The sequence below is a fragment of the Besnoitia besnoiti genome, chromosome II, assembly GCF_002563875.1.
Source record: "Besnoitia besnoiti strain Bb-Ger1 chromosome II, whole genome shotgun sequence".
NCBI lineage: Eukaryota > Apicomplexa > Conoidasida > Eucoccidiorida > Sarcocystidae > Besnoitia > Besnoitia besnoiti.
The window spans coordinates 1,741,664-1,752,532 of NC_042357.1; the positions used below are offsets into that span (position 1 = coordinate 1,741,664).

The 10,869-nt window shown below is 55.8% G+C and overlaps 1 protein-coding gene across 1 annotated transcript; it reads left to right on the forward strand.

Annotated features, from left to right (window-relative positions):
- Nucleotides 1–1,350: 1,350 nt before the first annotated feature.
- BESB_036000 (uncharacterized protein) lies at nt 1,351–8,687 on the forward strand (the record flags this gene model as incomplete). Its single annotated transcript, XM_029362186.1, has 4 exons — nt 1,351–2,653; nt 3,181–4,152; nt 4,369–7,505; nt 7,788–8,687. 4 exons carry the CDS (start codon nt 1,351–1,353, stop codon nt 8,685–8,687), a joined length of 6,312 nt encoding a protein of 2,103 aa, XP_029221151.1.
- Nucleotides 8,688–10,869: the final 2,182 nt, after the last annotated feature.

Consider the following 10,869-nt stretch of genomic DNA (forward strand, 5'->3'; position numbering starts at 1 on the left):
GGACGCCTTCATAATTCTGAAATAGTGTAATGCATCGGGGCCCTTAGTCGCGACATATCGCAGTAGTGGAGTGAACTAGGTATCCATTTGAGATGATGCTTGTTTTTTCTTACATCCAAGATCGAGGCGGCGAATGCTCCAGGTGTAGGTGTTGCTGATCCTACCTTCGGTCTTACCTTTCTTGATACCATCAGATCGGACCCGCTTTTTACGATCGTCAAAGTTCTAACTCCATATGTCTTTTCCACACGAGGCGTGGCGTAACAGTTTCACGACGTTCTGCAGTTCTCATCGAGAACACTTCCCATAAAAACATTCTCGCTGGGCGCCTGACTTGTGTAACGATTTTCGTCACGCTTCGCTTCCTCTCCTCGTTTTCCTCCTTTGCCTATGCAAATGTGAGACGGATTACCCATCGATGACAGAAACTGAAAAAAAGTAGTAGCAGGTGTGATAGGTATTGTATTGTGCCTTCCCGTCGCAAATACTCTCTTCACTGTTTCCAAAACGAAACTGACAGTTTTCGCAGGTCTTATCATGTCCTAATCTATAACGGGTAAACCATCGACTAATATTTCGGTGCTCATCAGTGAAACAACAAGTGAATTTTTCAAGAAATGGAGGGGCAAAATTGTATAAGTGGCGGGCCGTCGCTTCGTGGTCAGCGCTGTGCTTCTGTGAAAGTATTTGCCGATGTTTAGCACTCCTTGTTCGCCAAAGATTTCTCCAGCTTCTGGTGTGCGAACACGGTAGTTATCGAGCATCCAGACTTGCGCTGAGTCCCTCTCTATGTGGAAGGCTTCCTTATTCGGCAATTTGTAATGCGAAGAAGGCGAAACGGCTATAATGTTGTCACCATTCGTACGCCTCCAGACGTCGTTGAGTAAAACCTGAATTCTGCGTATCCAAAGGGACAGTCAGACTGGATTTGACCGAAACATCATACGCTTGAAACCTTGCTCCACCGTTTCATCGAGATAGCGATCAGTGTGGACACGTGTTGGGTTCACCCATTTGTGACAGCCTTCTGGCATTTCGTTGTTCGAACTGAAAGCAGTCGCTGAGGGAAGTCGGAGACTCGGGAAACGTGCTAGGTGGTGCGCCGTACCAGACAAGCATGTTTTCGGACGTCGGTTAGATTCTCTCTCTCCATTTAGGCTCTTCTAAGCAATCACCAAAAGGCACAGATACAACCGATCGTATGCGGCCACAAGCCATGCCAGTGCCCTTTGCCAGGTGTGCCCTTGTTTGCCGGTCGGCGGCGTTGCTCTCCAAAACTGGTGTATATGCTGGCCTCCTCTCAAGGCCAGAGGACGTCTTCTTCGAGAAGATGCTCTGACGACTGTAAAAATGTCCGAATCTTCCTCACCTCACTCCCCCCCTCTCAACCCAAACGCATCTCGCTCCCCGCCGTTGTCCAACTTGACTCCCCCCTCTTCGCCCTTGCCTCAACTTCCATCTCGTCCCATCCTAGTGAAACTCGCGCCTCTGTCGCCTCCTTCCCCAACACTTCCTTTCCGGCGACGGGCGCCGTCAGGAGAGGAGTACCAGCAGGGCGTTGGCTCGTCGTCATTCGTGCAAGCGCGACGTTACAGTGATAGTTGCAGGCGTATGACGGGGCGACGAGCGGACAGCAGCCACAGCGATGAGACTTTAGGCGGGGCTGTCGAATCGACCGCTTCTGCCCTTGGTTCGCTTTACATCACCCGTCAAGCTGCTGCATTCTTCCATCGGCAAACACTTCGAGAAACGCTCGCGTGCAAGCCTTATCCTCCAGACGCTCAGGAAGAGTACGCGGACATGAATTTGATCACTGACGAGTTTCCTAGCGGGAGCAGCGGCGGCAGACGGTGGATGTCACCGCAGGGACGCAGTGCACAGTGGAAAGAGTCTCCAAGTTCTTTTCTCCACGACATTAATCATCCAGACTCAAATATCTCGCCAGCCGACTCAGGATTTGGAGCTGCCGCACACATGTATGACCTCCGCGGTCAGATATTACCTGTCATCAGCTTTCCTGGGGAGACTTGTGCGCCTCAAACGGCTCCTGCCTCGTCCGCGGGTAACTCCGTTGGAGGTGGTGGCGGCGGAACGACTGCCACGACAAGCTACTACAGTGGGAATAGTAGTAGCAGCAACATGATGACAGCTGACGATGGATCGGCGTGTGTCTTGACCTCTCCGGCGGTTGCTGGTGCGGCGGCCGTCCAGGCAGGCACTATGGAGGGCGTCGAGGGTTCAACTGACCCCAAAGACAGCAACAGAGTCTTTGTCATGAACTATCACGACTGGACGCATAATGCGAATCGCCGGAAAGGGCGGAGCAAAACATGCAGTGCTGTCAACCAACACTTGTTCCAGGAGACTGGCGGCATCAGCGGGGCCACCGGCGACCCGCTGCGACGAGTGCGATTCAGCGACGCGGCTGAGTGGTGTGAACACGAGGCTCCTCGACAACCGTTTGGGGGGCCCGGTCTAAGCTTTTCTGGGACGACTGCCAGCGGCTCAGACGGAGGAGGTTTACTGGACTTCGCCAGCGGGCAACTGACCGTGTCTTTCGACGCAACAAGCGGTGGAATCGCACCCGCTGGCAGCATCCTCGTTCCGTCCAGCGATGCGTTTAGCAAGGGAGAATTTGCTTTCCTACCAGATGGTAAGGGGGGAAGAATGGTGGACGAGGGAGGCTTTTGAACTAGAAAATTGGGTATCACGCAGACTAAAACAGGATTAGGCTGCCGCAAGTAAAGTGAACCCGTACTCGAATGCAGAGAGTCTGGCAGTGCCGTTCTACGGAATGGGGCGTGTCTCACGGAGAGGAGAACTTCACGCTTTGCTTCCAAGGAGCATCGCCAGTCTACTACTACCTCTCAGGAACACCGCTCTCGTTCATTCAGCTTATGCAGCCATCGCAGAGGCACATTAATGCGCCCTTTCTGTATGAATACACTTGTATTTCGAGAGACTAGTAGGGCACCGGAGTCGGCATCCAAGATGCTGCAGACCCATACCACCTGATTCATCTATATTTTCACACGCACCTGAAGTCTGCTCCGCCAGCCTTTCCAGAGAGGTACTTTGCTTCTCTTCGCAATTGCGAAAGCAGACGACTACTTCTGATTCCCTCTTTGTCTCTGTATGTGCGTGTGTCTTAATCTGTACCGACGGCACCGCTCTCCCCAGCCCACACGAACATGTCCTGTTACCTCCACAGCTCTCATCCGTCCGTGAGTTACTGGTGCGCGTCAAAAGCTGCGGCAGCCGTAGCTGCGGCAGCGGCTGCTGCCGCGTCTCATGATGACGGCAGCGGTGAGAACGCGAATGAGGATTTTGAGGTAAGCCAGAGAGTTTCCTCCCGACCCCCCCATCGGGCGGGGTCGATGCCTCCCGCCTCACTATTTCGTCGTCCTAGCCACAGTGCCTCAAGACGCCACAGCGGAATAAGCCATGCAGCAGCGTTCGCAGCGGCAGCAGCATCAACTGGGAGGAGGGGGTCAGAGACTTTTTCGCCGCGTCGATTTTGGGGGTTCACGAAAAAAGAAGCTGCTAACGAAGAACAAAAAGCTGGAAGCGGTAGCCAGTCGGAGGTAAGAAGAAAAGAACCCTTTCAGCTGTACGCGAGAAATTTTCTACCGGAAGGGGGAGCTTTTCCGCCGATCCCAGCGAGCCAGCTCTATGGACCCGTGGACTGGCGAAGCCTTGTAGGCGCGCCGTCGAGCGCATGCAAGACTCTGAAAACCCAACAGCAACAGCAACTGATTCTTCACCAGAGGCTTCTTCAGCATCAGCGGCCACCGCTAGCCCGAGGTGGCGAATCATTCGGCCGAAGAAACAGCTGGTGTGCGTGTCGCCCTATGGGCAGCTGTAGCTGTTGCCTACGGACTTCGGCAGAGCAAGGGGGACAAGCAGAGACAGAGGGGAGATGCGCCAGAAGGCGTCTCCAGAGCTTCTCGTCCGGAGGAGATCCACCTCTTTTTGACACTCGCCTGTTACGTGGAGAAGACGAAGAGGACGAGGACGAGAGAGAGAACTGCGCGGCTGCGGGCGTCTTAGAAGAGGAGGCGCCGAGTCCAGAGACCGCCGAGGATTCAGCCGAGGAGGAGGGTGAAGGCCGGAAGGGTCGTCTCCTCATTCTGAGTCGCGTCAAAAGCACTTGTGAGTCTCTCTCTAGAAGAGCGGTGGCACGTTCTTGAACGCCTAAGTCAGTGGCAGAACGCATGCACGACGAAACAGCCATACAGAAACACGCCCAACAGACACGCCGAACTAGCCTTATCTTCTCTCTCTGTGCGTGGATCTCACGTCCTGTGTTTGACGGGCTCAGCAACTTGCACTCTGTCATGTTTGCTTTTCTGTTTTTTCCTTGTTCAGCGCCGACTCCACGCGCAGCTTTGAGTCCAAAGAGCGGAGACGTCGCACCGCTTCGCTCGCTGCCTCCTCGCCCCCACAGCAGCACAAGCTGCGGGCTCGGCACGGGAGGGCCTCGACTGGCAGGCCCCGCCGTCCTCTGTGCAGCCAGCAGAAGAGCAGAAGCGGGTGGCGGTGAAGTCGCAAGCCTCAGGCCCTTGTCGGAGACAGCGGCAACCGCCGAGGCGGCGGCTTCGTCTGCGGGGAGTGCAGACAGGGCCGCGGCTCGGTTTTCGGCAGGAGGCGGTTCTGGGGGAAGTGCATGTGCCGCAGGGCAGAGGAGAGCGAGTCTGTGGACGCCGTCGTCCCTCCTGAAGTCGTTCGCAAGAAGCGGTGGAGTGTCGACAGCGAGCTCTAGCAGCAGCGGCAGCACCACGGCCTCTGCCAAAACGAGCAGCGCCGTCAGCCAGAGCGGAGAAAGCGCAAGAAGTGGAACGCTCGTAGACCTCCCTCGTTCGGGAACAAGCCCATCAGGGACTGGAAAGCTCTCCCGAACCTTCTCTGCTGGAGGCGCTTACGGGTCACAGGGGAGCAAAGATGGAGCCAGCGGGGCAGTCCTCACGGGCGCAGGCCACGCAGGGCTGCTGGCACCTGGAAGAAAGGGGAGTGCTCACAAAAGCGGCGTGGCCTCGTTCACTGCCTCCTATGGGGGCTTCTCTTCTTTGGCGCGCGTGCTTCGTCCCCGGCGTCATTCGCACCACCACGACAGTAAAGGCTCGGCTCTGCCGCTCGCTGGAACTCCACCGCCAGAACTGGCGCGTCGCCCATCTCCGCACGAGGAGGAGCCGTCAGCTGAGGGAGGAAAGACAGACGACCAGGTCGCGCGAGAAACTGACGATGCTAGGGAAGGCCCCCTGCCGCCAGCCTCCTCGTTCGAGCCGACCGGCTCTCAGAAGCTCCTGGAGACGGCGGCCTTCCATCCGGCCTCTCTTGCTTCGGGTAAAACCCGGGACGCCACCGAGTCGCACTGGGGGAACAACTCTGAGGAAGACAAGTCCCCGCCGCTTTCGTCTTACGCCCGCAGCTCCCACACGGCCCTTCCCTTCTCTCGCGCAGGCTTCGGCTCTGGGCACGATGAAACACAGATACCGAGCGGTGGCCTTCATGGTACGCAGCGCTCGGCGCTCCCTCAAGGTGGAAAAGAGGAAGAGTGGAGCCTCCAAGAAGACGACAGCCGCCAGGGAAAGGATGAGCGCGATGGTTGCGAGGGGGCAAGGAACCGGGTCACACTGCAAGCCAGCGCCGCCCGGAGATCCGAACGAAGGTATCACACAGCCCCTTCCGCCGCGGAGCGACAAGAATACCAGGCAACATTGACAGAAGCGAATGAGTCCAGTCTGGCCGCTGGCGGAGAAGCGCCACACACTTCCGGGGCAGCGGGTGCCGCCGCTGCCGCGGCTGCTGCAGGCTCGCTCCTCTTTCCTTCTTCGTGCTCGAAGGAAGGCATTCTGGGCGAAGCAAGGAATGGGCGAGGATTTCCAACTTTGCTGGGGTATCCCTCCCTTGGCGACCCGTCGGCCTTAGGGCACGACGGCAGCGGAGCCACTTCTTCCTGCGGAGGGAAGCATGCCGACCTCTCGCGGCAGCAACAAGGAGTCAGTCCTCATCCAGCCCAGGGCGTCCTCGGGGAGGCCGGGGCGACGCACGACGCGAAAGGTGCGATCCATTTTTCGCCCTTTGAGAAAAGCAGCGGCAGTAAGGCTACACCAGTAAGACGGGGTCAGAGCAGCAGTGGCCAGAACGTTCCTTCGGGTGGCTCTTTTTTTCTGGAGGAAAGCGCTGCAGCCGTTCGAGGTAGCAGAGGAGAGACAGCTCAGTCTCACCCGGCAAAGCTGTCGTCGCAGCTGGGAGCGGGGCCGCAGGATGTGGCTGCGCAAAAGGCCCTGGGTCGACCGTCAACCGCGCTCGGAGGCATCTTTACAGCGCGACCCCAGCGATCCGTGGAGGAGAGTCGCGGCCAGCGTAGCTCGAAGATCGAGAGTGCCGGCATGGAACTTGAAAGTGAGGAGTATGATCTTCAGTTCGGCGGACTTTTGGTGCGCTTGCATCGAAAACTGAGCGCAAAATGCCATTGCCAATTCGACGTTTGGGAAGGGGAGGCAGTCGGAGTGGTGCCTCAAGAAGAAGAAGCAGCTGCAGCAGTCGTTGCAGCTCAAGTCAAAGGGAGCTCTTCTGGAGGCCCGAGTGCTTCTTCGCAGAGTCTAAAAGGGGGAGAAGCTGGGGCAAAGAAGCCTAACGGGACGGCGAATTTAGCAGACGAGGAGGAAGCAGGGATTGTTGACAATGGCTTATCTTTGGCTAGTCTTCACACATCCATCGTGGGAATTGGGAAACGCTTCGCAATCAAACTGTTGGAGGTGGATGGCTGCGACGCGTCAAAACTGAAGTATAAGACACACTCTGTACTCCAGGAGGGGAAGCAGCTGAGAAGCCTCTGTCTTCAGCTCTGGCGAACCCGGGCAGCCGCAGCCGCCCAAGGGCCAAACAGTTCCCGGTTGACTGCTCAGCAGCGGCTGCTCCTCCTGCAGCTTCAGCAGCAGCCTCAGCCTCTGCACCACCCTGAGGTGTATGTCCAGCAGCTGGATCGCACGCTTGCAAATCACAGGAGTGCCTGCATGCAGAACGGAGGAAGCAGCCGGGGCGCGGGCAACAGCGGATCCTTGCCTTCGACGGGGGTTCAACTTCCTCTGCTGCCCATCCCACGATATCTGTGGACAAGCCGTGGCATCAGGAAAGATGGGACGCGCGTTCTCGGAGTGAGCATGGAGAGAATCGAGGGCAGGTCGCTTACGCAGATTCTTCAGCAGATGCGAGTGCCCACAAAGAAGAGCGCAGCTCTTCTCGCCGTGGAAATCGCAATCAAGCTTGTCCGCGCGCAGGCAGTCCTCGCCTCACCGTCTGCACTCGACCAGCCGATTATCAACTGGGATACCAAGCCCGGCAACGTCCTCGTGGAACTCACTCGCAGTGTGTCAACGCAGCAACTGCACTGCCTCCGCTGCGTCATCATCGATCTAGGAGACTCCCTGCCCGGCCCGAACTTCTCGTTCCCGACGCGTCACCAGCCCGGGGTCTCCCCCTCGTATATTATTTGCACAAAGGTAAGCCAGACGAGCGAGACCTGAACAACAGCCACAGCGACAAACGCACGTGAAAAGTAAAGCGTGGTCTCATACCGGAATCGAGATCTTCAGCGGGCACTCTGAACAGAATGAGACGAATTCGAGGTAGAAACGCAGTGGGAACCGAATGTCAATCACGCGGTATGGCCCACTTCAGGCACTCGCCCAGCTGGCGACATATAAGCCATGCGTCAATTGTTCTTTGCTTCCGCTCAATGCCTTTCTTCTTCTCGCTCTTCTCCTGCTCTTTGCGTCCTGCAGGGCTACTGCTCGCCCGAGTGTGCAATCCTCGTCTTTCTGTTGGCGGCAGGAAGCAAGAGCTCGACGTTCCGGAAGGTGTGGTATGGGCAGAAAATCACGTCGGAAGAAATGCTCATGGCGAAGAAGCAGCGACTGGACCGGCGGTGGCAGTCGTGGATTCGTCACGGGTACCTGAAGAAGGTTTGCCCGAACGCAACTCCCCCCGGCATGAACTCGTCCTCTGAGAAAACAGGTGCCAATGAGGAAGACGCGAACAAAGGAGCTCGAGGGAAAAAGGAGTGCGGGACGGCCGAAGGGTCTGGCAAAGCCAACGAGGGCGGCGCAGCTGGGACAAGCGGAAACGGGACTTCGAAGACGGCGAGCAGCTACTGGGAAGTTTTGCTCTCTGCACGAAGCGTCGTGTTCAGCACGGGGTTGGTCATCGGCCAGCTTTTTGGGGGCCCCAATTTATTGCAGGTTGTCAGCCGAGACGAAGTTGCCGCACTCGACGCTCTTTGCGAGTGGGGTTGTACAGACAGCCCGAACGTTCTCCTAGGCCGCAAAAACCTGCACCCTGACGTGCTGCTGCCTACCCAAGGCGTCTTTGCTGCCGAACCCTGGAAGGGCTACCTCAAAACCATGCTCAGACAAACGCTGGCTTTCCTCCCCAGCGACCGGTGGAGCTTCGAGCAGCTTGAGTCGTTCCTTATTCGCATTCATGCAGAACTCGCTGCCGCGCACCACGTGGTGGGCGTCGGCTCGTTGTCTTCAGCCTCTGCGAGCACAGGGGCTGCCAATGAGGCCTCACCAGGAGACAGCAGTGGGGGAAGCAGTCTGGGTGGGGCACAGAGACCAACTTCGAAGCAGAGTGGAGAAGGGACGAGGGACATGCATCCGTCCGAAGCCAACGCGGGCAAATAGAGAGCACTGGCTTCTATGAGAACGTAGCCCCCGGCTATGTTCTCTCGTAGCGACCAACGATCCAAGCAAGCACGACGTTGAAAGACGAAGCACTCGCGCCAGAGGCTTAGCCGATCGAGGGATACGACGAGATGGGGACGTAGGAAAGTCTGTGAAGAAGAATGCTGCAACGTCGCATTATTCTTGAATAAACTAAAAACGTGGCAGGCGCTGAATCAGGCACAGATACCGTAGCAGATCAGATGGGATAATTTGAAAGGTTCGCTGCGGATAGACGGAAGAGAGCAAGGAGGTAAATAGTTGCACTTGGGCATCGCCGCGGGGGTACACAAAGACTTGTTGGGAAAGCCGACGCGAGGGACAACTCACCGGTTTGCTGTTCCAGTGGTTAGTATAACAAAGGGGAGAGGACCGTATGAAAGGAGTGAGGTGGTAAACGCAAGGAGCACACAGCGGGGCGTTTTGTGTTAGCAAATAAGGCATTATTACAAGGGTCGCAACGAGGAAGAGCGATAGTCTGAGAACCTCAACGTGCATGTATATTCATACATATGTGCGCTCAAACAAGTTTTCGCTTCTGGAGCTCAAGTAGCACAGTTGAGTGATGTAGTCACAGATTGTTTATACATTTATATATATTTTTACGTATAAATATTAATTTGTGTATAATTCTATACACATGTATACAGATATATATCCCCTTTGCACCCGCTATCACGCAGCATTGCTTTTCTGTTTCTTCCGCACGTTCTCCGCTGGAGCAAAACACCCAAACAAAACCGCAAGGACACACCGTAGATGGAACCGCGACTGCAAGTCTGTGTTTGGGCCTGCTGATACTACTCTCTAGCTCCGACCAAAAAATCCCAGTAATTTCCGAGCGTGGTTAGTAAAATCGTGTTTGTGACACTAGAAAATCGAACGGCCGTAGGCCCAATCATCGTGCCGAGTACATCACAGCTTCAGGCAGGACACTACCACTAACCACCGCGATCGGCATCGATCCAAATATAGAGAAAGTGACGCAGCCACCTTCGGTAGAAACCAGTAAGCTACGCTGCCAGGAGTGTGTCTACATACATAAATATTTCAGTGAAAGTATACATGTATACATGTGCCAGATCGTCCCGTAGCATAACGGCCGCGAATATCGCATTTGCAAAATGATGTTCGCGACCATGATGAGATTGAACAACTCCACCCCCCTGCGCGAAGAAGGAGACAGCAAATACCCTTCGACAAGCAGTCTCTCGGGAGGAAATCGAAGAACGCCCTGTAACGGCATTCGCGTCTCGTATGCGGCTAGCTCACTGCTCTGAGATAGCGTGGACGTGGCATCCATGTACGGATGCAAGCTTGTACAAAAGCTGCGCCAAGAAAATAAGCCAGGGCGCACTGCGCGGGCAGAAGAGGAGGATGGGGCGCGGGCAGGACGGAGTGTGGAGAAAGGCACTGGAAGGAAAACTTAGCATCCAGAAGAGCAGTGTTGTGCGCCATGACGGTGGCCTGAGACAATAAAAGCTTACCGTACCACGGTTTGTGCATACAGCGGCTGCATTGCTTCCGAGGATGCTGCCATTGTATCCGTTCACGAGATTTGCAGCTGCACAGGATTCGCCTATATGGCGTACTACTGCCTCTGATACAGCGTGCGATCGCCTCTGTGGCTGCTCTGCATGACCGTGACCGTTAAGCAAGAAAGTTGAAGGAGGCAGCCAGAAAATTTTGGGATGGTTAAACTGGCACCACGTGTACCCACCTCGCTACACTTCTGAGTTCGATTATTTGCGTGGAAGGAACAAACACTCCATGTCCCGGTTAGCCGTCATACGCGAAAAGAGACAGCAAGCCAGACAAGCCAACGCACCAGAGCAGAAGCGCTCCTGAAACTGTACGAACCGAAAACAAATCGGGTCGCGTTGCTTGCAGCACGCAGCTGCTCGCACGGCCTTACCGGCGCAAATAAACTTGTTGATACTGAACTATGCCATGCCTTGAAGAAACACCCGAAAAGGAGCGAACCGAAGTTACACCACAAAGAATGTGTTCAGCAGAGTCTGCTGGCTCTAGAAACGAACAAAACCAAAAACGCTTCGTTCTCAGCGAGTACACCAGCACAGCCCCACCCACCGGAAAACAGCAGATCAGCACGGGCAAGTTCTCTGAGGCTCCACCACGCTGT